At 49.2% G+C, this 17907-nt stretch overlaps 1 protein-coding gene across 4 annotated transcripts in view; it reads right to left on the bottom strand.

Moving 5' to 3' along the window:
- Positions 1-349: 349 nt before the first annotated feature.
- LOC142579723 (uncharacterized) overlaps positions 350-17907 on the bottom strand; it is a 273149-nt gene continuing 255591 nt past the window's right edge. For all 4 annotated transcript variants that reach the window (XM_075690220.1, XM_075690218.1, XM_075690217.1 and 1 more), the window contains 14 exons: positions 17470-17593; positions 15925-16085; positions 15451-15625; positions 14280-14557; positions 12919-13067; positions 11201-12515; positions 10681-10791; positions 10047-10164; positions 9514-9624; positions 9375-9421; positions 8507-8693; positions 7478-7719; positions 6057-6187; positions 350-2895 (listed from right to left, as the gene is read on the bottom strand). In XM_075690220.1, coding sequence (XP_075546335.1) covers positions 2686-2895; positions 6057-6187; positions 7478-7719; positions 8507-8693; positions 9375-9421; positions 9514-9624; positions 10047-10164; positions 10681-10791; positions 11201-12515; positions 12919-13067; positions 14280-14557; positions 15451-15625; positions 15925-16085; positions 17470-17593 — 3359 coding nt within the window. In that variant the 3' untranslated portion in view covers positions 350-2685. The remainder of the gene's footprint in view (positions 2896-6056; positions 6188-7477; positions 7720-8506; positions 8694-9374; positions 9422-9513; positions 9625-10046; positions 10165-10680; positions 10792-11200; positions 12516-12918; positions 13068-14279; positions 14558-15450; positions 15626-15924; positions 16086-17469; positions 17594-17907) is intronic.

Below are 17907 nucleotides of genomic sequence, written 5' to 3' on the forward strand. Positions count from 1 at the left end.
GCGAAGGGACAAACGCTGAACCCTTGCCCATTCTGTGAGCGCACTACGAGTCACGTGGATCGACACCGCTGTTTGGCTGCTCACGTGACTTGCATGTGCGCATATAAGATGAGTTGTTTCTGAGTAGCACTCCCGAGCTGCGCGTTCAGCGCTAGTCCAGTTCCCCCTTCTTTCAGTCGTTGTTTGTGTACGAGCTGTGCTTAATTATAGAAGGAACGCGCACCAACTCACCAATTTGCAGTTTTGCTTTGGTAACTGCGCGTTTTTGCGTTGGCAGTTGCACGAGGCAACAACGCCACCAGGGTGTCTTCACGACAAGCGTGCGGACTGAGTGTTTTCGTACGAATGGTCGCCGGGTTTTCGCCGTATTTATTGACATTTGGTCAGAACTGCACTTATACAGGCCGTGTTCAGTTGGCTCGCTACCCCGGGTCACAGTTAGGGAAAGGGATGGCTGAAGAGAAGACAACGACGACACAGAGGGGGAAAAAAGGGGAAGACTGTTAGGGTAACATACGACATGTTAAAGCGAGGAATAAAATAGCTTATATAAATATCCTAGAACAGAATACGCACCTAGATTAATAACATTCCGGTCCACACGCAGTCACGCACGAGACACACGCCCAGGCATATACATACAGTCACACACACCCACACGCGCGAGTTTGCAAATAAACTAGAAACAAAACATATGCACGCACACACACACACACACATAGGGCCATAAACACACAACAGAAAACACTGATGATAAGAAAAAAAAAAGAAAAGAAGAAAAGAAAGTGGTGGCTCGCCACCACCTGTGCTCTTTTGAGGCTGTTATGCGCAACTTCTCAGCAGGACTACTCGGTGAAAATGTCGCCACGAGAATCAAGTCACTGCGAGGAGAGAAAAGACTAAGTTTGCAGGCTTTTTATGACTATGCTAGCCAGAGCTTTCGCGAAAGCAACATCAATTCTCGTTACCCGGCATCGTTCTCTGCAATTTGCAACGGAATTCCGTTTCGCATTACATCGCCCAGCAGCGCGAGTGAGCTCAAACGACGTCACAAACGTTCGTTTGACGAGACATTGTGAAGGCATGTGCCGCTTCTGAAGCTTAGTGCACCCTTTTGTATACTGTATCGACTTGATTTGTGTTTACGTGGCTGGAACGCAAACGATTCTGAATATTCAGCCGGGCCGCTTGAAACGCAGGCAGAGATCTGCTCCCGCGGCTCTTATCTTATCGGGAAAATTAGCTCGGAACTGCAAAATTCATTATCTGCTCTGGAACCAGTCTGACGCTGGTCACGGGTGCTCGAAAGCGGGCAAACATACGTACGTAGTATGCCGCCGAAATTGCGGAACAAAGCCTGCACGTGACAGAAAGCTCTCGTATATTACAAAAGAACGCACTCCTCGCAAGACAGCAGCCAGAACATGCACCGCATGCGGCTATCTTCTTAAGCACAATACGTCATGTCGCACAACAATGGAAGAAATTACATCTAAACACAGTCTGCTTCTATGCTCGCACGTACACACATAAAAAGAAGAAAAAGATGCACGTCCTTGGTCTCACTCACGTTCGGGAAGTCCAGCACGGCGCGACACGAGAAATATTCACAAAACAACTCACTCCTGCGCCGTGTAAAATCGAGAGCACTCGCAGACAGAGAGGCTCGTGCATTTGACATAAGTCTGCGCGTTTGCGTGGTTGACAAAAGAGAAGTTTCCCGCCGCAAATACAGCAGAAACGAACACGCTAGAAAAAAAACAGACTACGAAAATACAAAAACAAAGGTGACGGGGCTCTCAACCAGAAAACGTGAAGCGACCCTTAATTGAAAGGGGGTCGCGTCTCCCGCTTTGAAGGTCAGCCGAAAGCGATGTCACTTGGGGAATACAACGCGCTCACCATCACAGCAGTACACTGCTACGGTGGCGTGTATGGGTACGCTCGTTTTCTATTGTGACCTATAGCACTTGAGCACGACCAACCGCACAGACTAAGCAGGAGAAGACATTGGCACCCGATGAAACGACTAAAAAAAGAAAGAAAGGAAAAGGTCGAGAACCACAGGGAAACGGAGAGTCAAATACAAAAGCAATGTACACACACTGTCCCGTTTGCTGACGCCCGTTCTGTTTTCTTTTTTTCGTCCTAAAGGCACAGGCGCGCATGCGCGCGCGTCGTCGGAGATATGTGCACTGAAGCAAACTTCTCGCGCCTTTAGTAGCGCGCACCTATTGTATGAAAACGCCACAAACGACGCGGCTAATACGTTCATCGCCCGCTGGCACTCACAGTGGCACTCGCACATTTTGTTGGCTTCTTGACCTCTGCTTGGCAACTGTGTCTTGTTTCCCATCATCTTTTGTGTTCGTGGCTCCTCTTGGATTGTGTGTTTCAAGTTGCGTTGCTATAGGCGTCTGTCACGTTGACTTGCAGCAACTTCTTTGTTTTTTCCCCTCCTTCTTGTCTTGTAACGCTGGCACAGTGGTTGAAATGTAGTGTCCACGCGCACAGACTCAGAAAAAAAAAAGGAAAGCTAAAAAAAAGGGGGGGAGGGGGAGAGGAGAACGGGTCCGATTTTGTTGTATCACAGTGTTCCTCTCGCGGCCGGGAGGCGTATATATAGCAGGAAGAAATACGCCGTGATCACGTCACCGGCGCACGCAATCCGCCCGCCGATCGTCATCAGTTGACTGCCAAGCCGTGACCGACGACGTCCAGGACCCAGCGCATCGAGCGTAGGACGCTGCCGCTGCCTGGCGCGTGCAGTGCCGCCGTAGAGTTGCCGGCGCCGTGCTCGGAGCATAGCCTCAGAACCGACGACTGCGGGAGCCATCCGAGCAGCTCCCATTGGCCGCGATGGCCGGTACACATCAGGGCTGCCTCTGCCGCTGGCTGCAAAGAGAGCGAGAGGGAACCACGGCTGAAGTTGAAGCGACCCGTCGTGGTGGCTTAACGGCTTCGGCGTTATAAGCTGCTATAGGCACGAGGTCGCGGGGTCAAATCCCAGCCCCGGCGGCCGCATTTCGATGGGGGCGAAAGACGAATAAATTGCCGTGGTTGGACGCAATTAAACGAAGTTTGTCGAGTGACAGCACGGTTTTGCTTGCTTTGGGAGAGGACCACGGAGTAAGAGAGGACACTGACGTTGCTCGGCGCGGCAGCAGCGGCGAGCGAATCGACCTTCATACTGCGTCGCGCTTCAACGCGAACGAAGCGTCGAAAACACGGCGCATACGAAGCTAGCCCCACTCGGCGCACTTTGTATACACATCGCAGATCGCTTTCAAGATATGGGAGCCCACGGAGCGTGCGCAGCAGCCGCCGTTAGTGGCGGCTGCTGCGCCGCCGTCCCAGTTTGACCTTGGCTGAACTTGAAGGTCAGATTTACGGAACCAGGCTTGCTACTATTATTATTTTTTACCAGCGCCGTGCGCACTTTCTGCGAACCTTTTTAGAGCCTTTTGCACTATACTCTAGAAGGCTCTACAGGTAACTCGCGGCTGGGCAAGTTGGTTCAACCTCGGGGAAGAAATCGTAGTGCAATTTAAGTGAACAGAAAGTAAACAGATGGGGGCGAAATGCGAAAACACTCGTGTACTTAGATTTCGGTGCACGTTAAAGAACCCCAGGTGGTCTAAATTTCCGGAGTCCTCCACTACGGCGTGCCTCATAATCAGAAAGTGGTTCTGGCACGTTAAACTCCACATTTTTTTTTAGAAAGTAAACACAGTAGTATAGCTCTCACGCTGGTTCCGTCTTAACTGGTGCTCGCCTAAACTACGCTACGACGTCTTCCCCATAGCGTACAGAAGCCCACTGAAGCCCTGTCGATAATAATAAAGCTCTCTCGTGCTTAGGAAAAGAGATTACTCCATAGGCGATTATTGGTTTAGTTTTGGACGTGTATATTCTGAACGTCTAACCAGCCGACGTCACGAAGCTAGCTACCTTACAAGGACGATACAGTTGCTTTGGTTAACCGTACGAACGTTGTCTAAACGTTTCGGCAGCAATCGAGACATTGGCAAATGTCGACGGTAGCGACAAAGTACTCTCCCGAAAGAGTGCTTCTTTTAACTTAATGCATGCCGTAGCCGCCACAATCTGGGTCTCACGTTCGAAAGTGTAAGCAAGATGGTTTAAGTAAAAACGCTACCAATTGAGCACCAACGGGCGACCCAAGGCAATGGCGCATACGAGTGATTCTAACGGAAGCGAGGGAGTCTATAAACGGGAGCTTCGTGGTACATAATTACGTATTTACGTGAGTAACTCAGGGACAACGAACATGTGGAGTGTTGTGCTCGTGTTAGGTAGTCGTGGCCCGTTTTTCTTTTACTCTGTACCCGCGCACTTGCGCACCTGTGTTGTACAGCGTCTGTGAACGAGGTGGTTTGAAATGACGTCATCGGGGCCGCCATATTGCGGCACTAGCACGTCGCTGTGTAAATGAGAAACGTGGCAGCTCAAGCGACAAATTGATAACGCTGATTATCCGGGGAAGAACGGTCAGCGTCAAAAAGACAAAACAACGTACGCGTGATAATATGGTGTTTTGACGTCATGTTTGTCTGGGTGCTGCGCGGTGGGAAAATGCGCCAGTGACGCCACGTGACGACTATTTAAAGAGAGAGAGAGAGCAAGGAGAAGAAGGGCATGGAGGTCAACCAGACGAGCGCCCAGTTTGCTACCCTGAAATCGCTTTTTGTACCAGCGATGGGTGTGGCCACGGTCCGAGTATCTGACTCGGAGAACGGTCTCGAGTCCAGTCGGCACCTATGCTGCCTCTCGGAAAGTTGACTCAGCATAGGTGCCGACTGGACTCGAGACCGTTCTTCGAGTCAGATACTCGGACCGTGGCCACACACATCGCTCACACACACATCCACACCCACACCCACACCCTCGTTGCCTGGGCCGAAAGAGTCGCTCCTCGTGAGGGGCCATCCTAGGACTCGGGCCTGCCAGATAACTGAGCAGAATCTCAATAAAGTTGTTACCACCACCACCTCGAGTCCAGTCGGTTTAAAGTTGTCATGAGAGAACTACTATCTATAGAAGTACACACTAACTGTGCAACGTGAGAGCTGATGCGTATCGCACGATAAGCTGGGCCCAACAAAGGGGCCGCAACTGATGCAGGAACCGAAAGGTACGAGTGCTCTTGTCCACTTCATCGAATACTTAGCCATGAGCTGCCTTATGTGACCGCGAAGTGCAGTGTTTGTCGAGCGTTCTAAAGCCACTTCTGGAACGCCGGCATTCTGTGGCAAGACTGGTGCTCCAAAGCACCAAGGAGTGAGTCACACTGTTTGTATGGCGACCACTGTGGCTTCAAGGGCTCGAAAGCTCTACGTTGGCTTCAGTGCGCGGCAGGACGGTTCTTTAAGTGGGCCTTAATCTAAAACACAACTCGCATCAGTACTTTTCAAAAGTGTAGCAAGGCCTTGGTACATTGTGTGCCGAACATTACCCGTGCAGTAGAAAGCGTGCGTCATCGCCGAGTTCCTTCTGTGTCAACGACGAAGAGGACGTTCGCCGTATACTCAAGTTGCCCCTCCTGCAGTTCCTTCAGTAAATATGTTCATACTGCAACCACCACAGCTTTCTCGCCTGGTGTGTGTGACCCGCACTGTAGGGTAAATTGCTGAGTACGTTTGTGTTCTAAGCACCTGCCATGGTGGTGCTGCTAAGCGCGAGGTCGCGGGGACAAATAATGGCCGGGGCGGCCGCACTTCAATGGGGGCGAAATGCCAATGTGCTGTGCATTGGCTGCGCATTAAAAATTTCCAGAGGGTGGGTCAAACTTAATCTGGAGTTCCCCACTACGGCGTGCCTCATATACAGACCATTGTTTTGGCACGTTAAACCCCAACTTTTTTTCTTTACTTTTTTTAAGGGTTTGCTTTTTCGTTTAACCTCCTTTCCGCCTCTCTATGTTTCCAATGACAGACGTGTTACTCGATGCTAAATGTGCCTGGGCCTTTCTGCAGCATGAGCAAGCGTACCTTAATATCAAGAATGCGAGCAGCAGTAACTGTGCAGCGTGTTACCTGACACAGAGGCGCTGTGTGCTCCAAGCTTTGTACACATAGCGTACTTCCATCATGTTCAGGATGGTCGCTGTGACAATGCGAAGCTGGCACGATGTGGGCCGGTGCGAAGTTCAACTGATGCGCATGATCTGGAAGAAAAGAATGTAATATCGTGTCAGATGACTAGCGATAGCCTAATAACAAGAATCTGAAGGCTCTTCGCATAAAACTGCGACTGAAAGGACTTGCGATGACAAGTCTAGGTGTCTTCCATACGGTGCCCACTTAAGTACGTGCTCGTGCCCTCAACCACCACTTATGGTGAACTTTGACGAGCTTGTCTTTGTGGTTGCTGCGTCGATGTATTGTGGCGCCATCTAGCATGCAGTATTTAAGCGAACGATGGCTGTCGCCTCTGATATTTCTGTACATACCTTTGCTTCTCATTCCGCCATTCTCGTTTTAAATGACTTTTTTTTTTTTTTGCTTGAGATGTGACAAGCAAGCGGCCTTAAACAAAATAAGCCGAAGAACAAGTGGGAACAAGTAGAACTACAATTGAATTACTCGAGTCGGTGGGTGCGTCTGTTATTTTTGCCCACGCTTGTGAAATTATAAGTGACGCTTTTTTTTTTTACCCGCACCAAATATCGCAGCCCCTTCTAACACCCCACCACTTCACCCTTTCTTACCCTGAATTATAGATACACACGTAGTTTTTCTAGAAGTTTTCGATGCCGCCTAAACTGACGTGTGCGCGACGCACGAGAAGGCTTTGCACCGGTGCAACGAACAAGCTCGGTGTTCAAGAATTCTTTATTGGTTTAATTTCTTGGCGCAATAGAGTATTTAGAGCACGTCGTCACAATAATCCAGGCCAAATATTATTGAGCGATGCAGGCCTACGAATTAAGCCAAAGTACACGTTCCCTCCCTGGTTGGTGAGGGGCCAACCTCTCGGCGGCCGGCGACGTCACGGAAGGCCATGACGTCTACTGCACGTTCTACCATAGGTCGCCGGAAGCCTGGGGCCGAATTCGCAGAACTCTTCGTTATTAAGGGCCGTTTCTCGCTGATCTGCCGTCTTCGCTAATAATATGTCTAAAATAATGATTGGCATCTGCTTCTACAAAGTTTTAGCGTGAGGAGTTTTTCGTGCTTGAATATGACCCCTGCTCTTTCCTGGTTTTCTTTTTCTTTTCTTTTTTCATCAACATAACTAGCGGTGACCCCGGTACCGGTGGATTAGCAGTCACGCTGAGCGTCTAATAATCAATGCCAGCGTACTTTGTGTTCAACGATTGCGGCAGCCGCCATCGCCTAGACACAACAATTACCTGCGTTATTTAGAGTTGTTAGGGCTTCATTCAACGGGGAACAGACCTATAGCAACTTGCATGGCGCAGTGTATGCGCGAAATATTTAATGCCACGACTCACCTGCGACGGACTTGACCAGGCCAGCGATTACGCAGTTCTTCGGTTGAGCTTTCTTTTCTGGCAGGCATATGGGTCTTGCATGGTCAGAGACTTCAACGGTATGGTTCAGGCGGACGAGGGCCACGCCCATATGCTGAGACACGTTCAGCCTGTGGTTGAACAGAATGCCGCTGACGTAGTAGTGAGGTGCGTGGGATGCGTTGTGCGGTCGCAGGAACCGGAACGTCCAGGAGCCAGCACCACTGCGACGTGCAAGATTTGAAGTTAGAAGAAGGCCGTTCCGCATTTCACCGTGGCGTCAGTAACGCTAAGTTGCGTTTATAGCGTCACCTCGCGTGCCGCCGATTTAGCGTGGCATTGTGGGAGAAAACTATCACTGTGAATTTTCCTTTCTTTTTATTGCGCCCGTGTGAAATGCCTTTGTAGTTGCACTTACGTTTATATATCTATTCCACTGCTGCTAGTGATATACCATGAGCTCCTGCGTGGAATCTTTTAGACTGTTAAAAGAGGTTTCAGTACAAAAATAATTTTTGCCGACCAAGCTTGACATTACAGGCGGACATCAGAATTAGCAGAATAATCTTTAACTTATATATATATTAACAAACGTTCTCTGATTAACTTCCAGTTATTGGATTTAGGCAGATATAATTACAGAAGTAAGCCAGCTCTCGAAGCGTTAACTTTTTGCTAGGAACGCTCAGCCTTGCACTAGCTTCGAGAAGTATGGACTGAAAATGTTCGGTGAAATGTTACTGCTGTTCCAGTTACAGATTTCCCAAGTCAATTTTACAACAACATGGAAATATATTGGCTATACTTTTCAACAACCTCTACGACTATGTACGAACATATTCCATTAAGAGCAATCAAATCTACGGACTACAGGTTCAACAACAAAACCTGCGATCATCAGCGCTTTTCGCAAGCTCCGCATGTTATCTATGCGGTGTAGTGTCCGGTATTCTACACAGACTACACTTATCAGTCGGCGTTTATCGACCGCGCGGGGGAGCTTGGATTTACCTCTCATTCATGCAGGTAGCAGAAGTCAGAAGCCAACGATTTGAAATTAGGTGGGCAGCACAGTGTCTTTCCTTCGAGGACAGGACACCAATCGACGGCCAGTGTCCGGAATGACCAGCATCCGTTGAACCGGACTCGGAGGAATCGCCGGGAGAGGCCGATAACGTCGCGTTCCAGTGCCCGCACTCTGAAACATTAAACATGGAGACGAATGAGATTTCAGTTTGTGCGCGCTGCAGCGAAACGACTTGGAAAAGAATTTGCCGTTATGAAACAATAACAAAATGATTGCTTAGTTGTCACACGCAATCACGATGTAGTTGTATAGTGGAGTCTCTCTTCCTGTAAGTTGGCTGTACATAGAACGATATAATCCTGGTGGCGGGAAGGGGAGTGGGGGAAGGGTATTTTGTAACTGTCCACCTAATGAACATGTCCATTTTGGCCGCTGCTGAAGTGCTGATCGGCTGAGGGCGCCTGCATCCGTCTGGCGTGTACTTCAGGTGAAAATCGTTTGGCTTGATAGCGTTTCTCTTTGCTGTTGTTTAAATGTGCCTTGAAGAGCTCATTTGAAAGCTCGAAGACAAGCCACGTCATGTTCCTCAGTTCACTATGTCCGTCCACCCTAAAGTAACTTAGTTTTCAAGCAGGTTCGGACTTTCTAAAACCTCAGAATTACTTGTTCCGTACGTGGATATTCGAATGGATGTCATTCTTTCTTTCATTAATTTATTTTTATTATTATTTTTATTATTTTCACTGTTTGGAGCGCAATTACCAAGTCGAAGTGGAGTAGCCGGCGCCATGTGCAGGCGCCAACGTCCCCTTAAATGCCGCTAACAATAATACAACATGGTTCGGTACTTACGGTAATGATGGCACTTCATTGTGACCTTGGTATTGCACGTTTCATTGCTACGGGAAGATAAAAACACAGCCAGTGTAAACTACACACCTAACGCAAAGGTACTTTTACAATGAAGCAGGTTGCATGGGAACCTCTTTACCTGAGTGTCAGTGACTGCAGTATGCTTGCTTGCTCATGTGACTTGTTGCTATGACGAAGGGACATCGCGTACGGTGACTCGAGCGCAATAATACTGGTCTCCGAAGCCTTCCTAAAAAGAGAAAAAGCAGAGCATTTCGCGCATTGTAGCACCTTATCAAGAAAGTTGAAAGAAAAATGACCTACAATAACTTCTTAACGACAATATTAACGCGGCCATCTGAGTTAATCTCGAATTGTGACATTAATTATACGGAAATTATCATCAGATAAGAAAGAAACAAATTACGTGAACGCGATAACAATTCGCGTGAAGTTGCCACTCATTCTGTTAGTGGGGAACGTTCGCTACTTCAGGCCGGAGGTGAAAATTTCTTCAATTGGATGATAACATAAGGAAATCAGTGTTATTCAAATAAATATATGGGACCACAGAATCGCGTAGGCAATAAATTTAAATAAATTCATGATTGAGCAGTGTAAACTATTCACACCAAAGCGAACCAGAGCTCGATCCTGCATCGAGGTACTTACTCGAAGCCCATTTCTCGACAGGCATTGTCACTGAGTGCATCGTCCCAGGTGTCCCCGCAAGCAGGCATCCAATCGGCTCCTTCTTTTCTTCCGTGTACAACTGCATCCTTGAGTTGGACTGCAGAAAAGAAAATATCATCCGCATTCTTTAACCAAATCACTCGTTGGTTTTGCTGGTAACAGACTTATTTCTCCGTCGCCTCTTTTGCCAGGAAAATATTAAAATCGAAATTATTTTCGTAATGATTTTTATCTCAGTTACACTTTATTTGAGATTCGATAAACTAAGATTTTCCGCTAACCAATACGTTTATATGATAGCGTTTGGTATTATATGTCAGGCGGAAATCAGAGAGAGAAGTTCGTTTCTTTGACGAACGTCCCTGTCCGTTTAGCTGGGTGCTTTATGGAGAACCGGCTGGTTAGGGGCGCCTTTTCCTTACAATATTTAGCTGAAGCAAGTGTCTCCAGTGTCGCATTACTGATGAACGTGACACCATATCGCTCCGTCAGGCTAGTGGCATACCGCAAGAGAACAAATCATGTCGACAGATCTACGCATATTTTCCACGTGACGCTAGTTTAGTCAAGTAGTAGTTCGGTAGGGAGGGCGCTGAAGAAACTGCTTGCTTACCGCAGTTAATTTCGTCGCTGGCATCTTTGCAGTCGTAACTGCCGTCACAAACGCCGGACTGGTCAATGCACACACCATCGGAGTTGCAGCTGAATCCTAGGCAGGTCGAATCTGCAGTAAGAAAGAAAGAAAGAAAGAAAGAAAGAAAGAAAGAAAGAAAGAAAGAAAGAAAGAAAGAAAGAAAGAAAGAAAGAAAGAAAGAAAGGGTAAGTGAATTGACATTCACATGGAAGATTTCATCACCTCAAAAAACAACCTACAATTATGCAGCAGTGAGGCGTTCTAAGAATACGCAGTTTACTGCCGTGTAAATTTCCGTGCATTCCTGTTCAAGCGTTTCATCGCAGTGTAGTAATTTCATATGTTGTCCTTACTTCAGTTACACTGAAATGACGCATAATTTGCGCAGGATCAGTGCCAATTCTTGGGAATAATTACGAAAGTTAATGCACGGAACTGCACGAGGGAGCGTTTCATTACGGCAGAAGCATTGCACATTTCCAACACGGGGCACACTTACTGTGAGACGCGATGCGCAGTGTGTCGTTCTTCTCTACTGCCGGCGCCGCAACGATTGCAGCCTCGGTCGTGGCACGGCGCGAATCTTCGACAGTAAGATCTCCTGCGGCTGGCAGTGTCGACAAGCTTTCAGGCACCACCGTCGTCGTGCCATTGTCGAGCATCGTCGTGGAGGCATGGTCATCGTGCCGCGGGCTTGTCACCGTCAGCATCGTGGTCGTTTCCGCGCTGGAAGCGTTCGTCGCGGCCGTCGAAGTCTCGAGCGGCGATCGAGCGTCGTCGTGCGTAGTGGGGCGGTCGACCTCGCCGGACGTTCCGGTCGTCGTTTCCGTCGCTGTCGCAGTTCCTGCAAGTGCAGTGCCGTTCTCCACCGAAGCCGGCTCAGTTGTCATCGTTTCTTCGGCGCTGTTACGCTCGATGAACGCTTGCAACTGTTCGCCGACCACTGTCCGATTGGCCAGGAGCGCAGATCGGCCCCGGCCTTCTGTTCTTGTGTCGTTCGCTGGCGCGGTGTGGTGTTGGTGCCGGTCTTCGTGGTCGCCATGGTGAGCATGCTGAACAGAGGACGTGAGGGCATCGCGGCTAGTCTCGCTCGACGGCGAGACGTCGCCCGAGTCGGCGTCCATGAGCCTCAAAGAGGCCATGCTCTCGTGAGGGTCAACCGTCGTGGTGGCGACGACCGTCGGGCCGTCGGTAGCGTTCGCAGTCGTCGTCGCCATCGTCGTGGTCGTCGCGTGGACACCCGCGTGGTCAACCTCTTGAAGCCTGGCTTCCACACCCGCGCCGCTGTGCGTCGTCGGAGTCTCCACGGTGGTCGTCTCCGTGACGTTACCTTCTCCCTCCGAGTCGAGGATCGAGTCCTTCGTGTGGTTCACCTTGGGGATGACGCCCTCCAAGTCGAGGTACATGACGTCGTGCCCCGCGCTCGTCGACGCCGCAGCCGTCGTCGTCGTTACGCTGGCGTTCTCCCCGTGCTCGCCGAGGATGTTCTCGTGCGAGTAGAGCGCGGCTGCCACGGCCGACGCGTTGTGTTCGAGGCCGGCCATCTTGCCTGCGGCGTGCGAGCGCACGGCGGCCGAGACGTTGCCGTCGTCGGCCTGGGGGAACTCGAGCAGCGTGTACAGCTGCGGGTCGTGGGTGACGTTGTAGGAGAGCAGGCCGGTCACGTTGTGGATGAAGTCCCGCATCTCGTAGATGTTGGAGAACACGGACGGGTGCTTCTGGTAGGTGCCGCAGTGCCGCTGGTAGCTGAGCACGCCGGCCAGGCGCCAGATGTTGTTGGGCGAGAGGCACATCAAGGGAGCTCCGAGATCACCCTGGCCGACAGAAAAAAAAAGGAAGGTACAGGTGATGAAGATGCAGCGCTACTAGTTTGACGAAGACGCGATCTGCAAGTTGCTCGTTTACGTATGCAACTTCCCGTTAATGTCAATTTCATCTACGAATTAGTTGTTTTATTCAGAAGTTGTGAACTTATTACAACCTTTTACTCGCGTAATGTTTCACCTCTTAAAGCCCGGTAGAGGAATCATTGATGTCTAACTATAATGAAACTCAATAGAGAACATTCTTATATACACAGCCGCCTTGCAGTTATTGTCAAATCGCTGCCAACGTCACGGAAAACGCCGTGCAAGGAAACATTCCTCGCATAATCCGAACTGAATAAGTAAATTGGGTGCAATCGGGCATGGGGAAGCTTCTCAAAGCGGTACTTACATCGCACAGCTGACGCTTCATTTGGCGTCCGTCTCCGCAGATCATTTTCTGGGTGACATCGTTTTTATAGTGTTCCTCGTTGTTGCACGTGGTCAGCTCGTTTATGACGATCGGCAGGTGAATGATCGATGACGCCGTCGTGAAAGGAACTGCAAGTGTGGTGGGCAAAGGTGTTGGTGGGAGGAAAAAAAAGCAAGACAGTTGAGCGGTAATGTCCATTGATATGTTATAGCATATTATACGCATTAAATACGAGACTAAGCTTATTTGCTTTAAATAGCGCCTCCTTTCCGTTACCATTTCTCAAGTCCTACAGTCATCAAAGGCGTAAGACTGTCGATTCGAAACTGTACTGGACACCTGTGGGTGTCACTTGGTAATTGATTGAGATCAGTGCATGCGCACATAAATCCACAGTTGCGGCTCGGACACGAAGTACGCCTGGCTCAATTCGCCATCCTAAATTCTCTCATTCGTTTAGTGGAAGAAAACTTTTCTCGGTCCAGAGGACAGATCAAGCTTGAGGGTACCTTTCTCGGCAGGCGGCTGGCTTTGGTCGCATTTAATCGCTCATATTACCTCTGTGTTGGGGCAAGAGTCGCTCATTACTCGTGCAGTTCCCGCACTTTGGGCCACGATTCGCACTTGAGCCTGTGACGTACTTCGCAAGCATAAAATTTGTTCCGGCACTATGCGCGCAGCCGATAGTGGTTCCCGCCTCCGTTCGGGCCACGTGACTTGAGAAAAAAGTGCGCTGTCAGAGGTGGTACTTCATATTTGCTCATCTGGAGGAAGGCATTGAGAGCAAAACCTCCTTCTGTCCGGAAGCGAGCCCTTAGATGAGCGCATGTCTCAACCAATGAGGAAGGGAGACTTTGTGAGTAGCTTGGAGAGGTTTCTATCGTGAACTTTTTTGTGTGCTTCTTTCCCAGATTTTTCATGTCCGGCAGTCGGTAGCATATCGGACATCTGGCGAGACTAGTTCACTTTCACGTCATTTAAGCCACTGCTTGATGCATTGACTTGATTTGATATATTTGATGACATTGAAAATTTTGGCCACTTTCAACGCCGTGTTTTCCACAAAGTTTGATTGTTCAATGAATATATAGAAATTACGTGAAGATGTGAGCAAATAGGAACATAGGCACACACACAACGATGACGAGCATTTAGCGTCAGCTTGCTTGGATCGATGAGAAATGATAGTGGTCGCTAGAAGGCATTTGATATGACGTGTACTGAAGCGTTCAGACAAAGGAAGCTAGCGATTCAGGAAAACGATGCAATATAGAAAGCAAGGACCAATCGCCAATTGTCACTTTTAGACGGAGTCGTTAGTACAACGGTATAACTCTTACCACGGGGCATTCCGTTTCCCAGGCTACCGACGAAGCAGGTGACGCCCGGTCGGGCCACGTCGTCGGGCAGGCAGACGGCCGAGGCCACGTGGTTGGCGAAGGACAGCGGCTCGGCGAGCCTCACGAGCGCCAGGTCGTAGTCCGGCAGCGTCCGGGAGCGGAACTGCGAGTAGTGCGGGTGCAGCACCACGCGCACGACGCGGTGGTGCTCGCGGGCGCTGGCAGGCCGCGCGAAGCCAGCCTGCACGTACAGCTGCGAAGCGTTCTGCGGAAGCTGCCTGCCGAGGGGAGAGAGAAGGGCGAAAAGGACGGGGGGGGGGGGGGGGAGAACATATGTAACACTTCCGGCGCATCGAAGCCTGTGGCACCAGCAATGACCGCTGCCATGCATAAATGATGAGCATGGGAGAACGCGGTAATATCTAACACGCATCCGATAACTAGCCCCTATAGGCACTGAAGTGTGTGTGTCGCTTCTTATGACTCCTGTTGTTTGTGTCCTCAATATTCGTGAATGCTTGGTGCGTGTGGTGTTACCCTTGAGGCGAGGCCGTTATTGCGCGTGCAGCGGAGAAGCGCTCGGAAAGCAGACCTGGCCAGGACTTCGCGATGTCCTCGTTCCTGGCCGTGTCGTTCTCTCCTTCGTTTTTTTTTTCTTTGCTGTGTTATGTAAGCGCCCTACCACGCATCTGTAACGACTTTAATAGTTTACAAGTTTATTACTGTAAGGGGCACATCGTTACTTACCTTATGAGGGACTAAAAATAAATATGTACAAAGTATCCTCTGCGACCCATTGCAGGTTTCATTTTTCTTCTTCGTCCAGGATGTGTGCCTACGTTTTCTGCTTGTGCCGTAATGTAGTTACTTTTTCCAGTTATAATGCGCGTAAAGATAATTTAATGCATGTAACATTACGGGAGATCGTTACGCAGAGCATCTTTACCAGACGTCCGCCTAAGCAATTTTGCAAGCTGCGCGCCCCATAGGCACGAAAAAGCGACCAATTCACAATATTCGCTTGAATGCGTTAGTGTCGGCAGCGCGAAAGTTTCACATTTTCTTAACGCAGTCGCGGCTCTTTCTCCGATGTTAATTAATGATCGCCCGTGCCCTGCCTATAGTTTGCTTGTTTTGCACACGGCAAAGATGGCACGAGGTGACAACTCACTGCAGACAGTAGGCGGTGGTCAAGACCCAGAGCGGGCTCACGATCTCTCCGTGGCAGGCGGTCGCCGAGTCGTTCCCGTGCAGCAGGGCCAGGTAGGGCCAGACGTCGTTCTGCGCCTGCTGGCCCGTGGCCTCGCGCTCAATGCGGAACAGCACTTCCGTCTGATTCTCGCACTCTGCGAAAGGAATTATCCCATTGTCGGTACAAGGATCGTGTATGCTCCCCACAAAAACGAAATCATAAAGAAAAGAAAGATGCACGGGCAGAAAATGTAACAAGGGGCAGAACGCTCGCCTGCTCTCAAAAAGAAGGGGAGGGAGGGGGGGGGGCGACGGAAGGAGAGCAGTTGAAGTCGGCACGTCACAAAAGCTTTATTCCGCAAACCTAGTCACTCCCAATAAGGCAGTATAGACACAAACAAAGAAAGGGGAGGGAGGGTATGACGCAGGTAGGCGACCCTCGCTCACCACTCACCGAAATAGTCGCACCTGACCGCGAGCGCCCCGTGGTGGCACGGCTCCGAGAAGGTGAGTCCCTTCGACCAGAGCGTGTCGGGACCCTCGTAAGGGTCGCTCCACGAGCCCCACGAGCTGACGTTGGCTTCCACCTTCACCGTCCTTATCGAAAGGGCACCGCTGCGATGTCAAAGAGGGAGAGGGAGAGAGAAAAAGAAGAAAAAAAAAACGAACATGACAATCTTACAAGACACCACAAGTGGAAACAAAATCGCAGCGGCGAATATTTGCTGAGGCTGTGATTCACTTACGTCACCACGCAAGCTTCCTTGAGTGAAAGCATTGAAGAAAAGAGGAGAGAAAAGGAACACGTCATTTGCCAATACTAGGAGAGGCGAGAAAAGCGCGAAATGAAAAAAAAATAAATAAATAGAAACTAGCGAAACTGTTCATGCTGACTACATTGCTAGACGCATAGTGACAGAAGTTTATGTACCGGGCAAGCAGTTTGCCACCTCGCCGTGAATTAGCCTGGAATTTTTTTTTTCTGACGTAGTGAGGAGCGTGTCTTGTTTTTATATACATACAGCAGATATATTGGGCTAATGCAGGAGTGGGCGTGAAAATCAGAACAAAGACAAATAACACAGGCAATATGAACAATACAGACGAAATGAAAATAATAACTACCTATTCAATAGTCGCTAAAATTAAGTTTAAAGGCAGAGAAGAAATAGGACCAGGCCAAGAATTCCACTATTAAATTACACGGGGAAAAAAAACTGTATCTAAAGGTGTCTGTACGGGCAAAATAAAGCGCGACGTTTAAGTGATGGTGACTCCCAGTATTGGATGGTTTAGCAGGAGTTAGGTAATTATCTGTCAACCTCGCGTTGAGAAAGAAACTGCTATTTGGGGAACTGTTCAAGGACGGAATTAAATTTCCGGGCAAAAGGAAACGTATGCTCCCAAACATCAAACGCTAGACAAAAAGAAAACGGGATGCATACGCATGTGATTGCTTTTGTTGGTTTATTCATTACGATATCGGAAAACGCTGGCAACAAATACGTTGCCGGCCTCTCCACAACTTTAAGTTGTTGAACGCATAACAAGATTAGAGGAGATAGAAGTAGTCCTTGAGGTCATTAAATAGTTTGCTATCGTATACGAAGTAGACATATGCAAAATAAAAAAGGTGAAAGGAACAAGAGAGATAAAGACAGAATTATATAGCACTTGTCTCATGGTCTGCAACAGGGAAGCGAAGCAAAGAGACTTATCACGTAAAAGGAGAAATAATTTTTCGTCAAGGAAACAAAGCATCAACTTGGCAATACACATCTACACATTTAGAACACATAGATCACCCCTCCCACCTCCCTCTCAATACGTGAGGAATAAATTTTAATGGGCAGCCTCGTCAGTAGACGTGACGCAAGGTTCTGGAGGCCCTGCGTAAGACGGCTATATTAGGGATATATGATGTCTTCAACGTGTGCTTGAAAGCGGTAGTGTCGTTGTGTGGTGGAAGGCGCACAGTGGCGACGTCGGTGCAACGCACCTGTATCCCATCTCCTGGCAAATTTGGTGCCCGTGGTCGAGCGTCGCGTTGTCCGCGCACATGAGCGTCCACGAGCCCATGTCGCCGTCGAACGCCTGCGCCAAACCGTTGTTGTCCACTTGCACTGAAACGACAAGAAGCGCTCGGTTACGCACGGCGAGCGTTCCGGTCGCCCTTCGTTACCGCGGCGACGAACGTGACAGTAGGGTTTGATTCGCGCTTGCTCGAATCAAACCTTTCGGATAAATTCCCACTCACTAAATTCCTAAGTCGCTTTCTTCATATCACATCTTCCTTGCTGCTCATCCTTTCTACCCTTTCCCCAGGTGCAAAGTACCCAACCGGACACTCTGGTCAACCTCTCTGCCTTTCATCTCTTATTTTCTCTCTCTAGTAATTGCTCTTTTAAGAGGGCCGCGACGGTCATTTGTCACGTGA

This window comes from Dermacentor variabilis, chromosome 4 (genome assembly GCF_050947875.1).
Source record: "Dermacentor variabilis isolate Ectoservices chromosome 4, ASM5094787v1, whole genome shotgun sequence".
In the NCBI taxonomy this organism is placed as follows: domain Eukaryota; kingdom Metazoa; phylum Arthropoda; class Arachnida; order Ixodida; family Ixodidae; genus Dermacentor; species Dermacentor variabilis.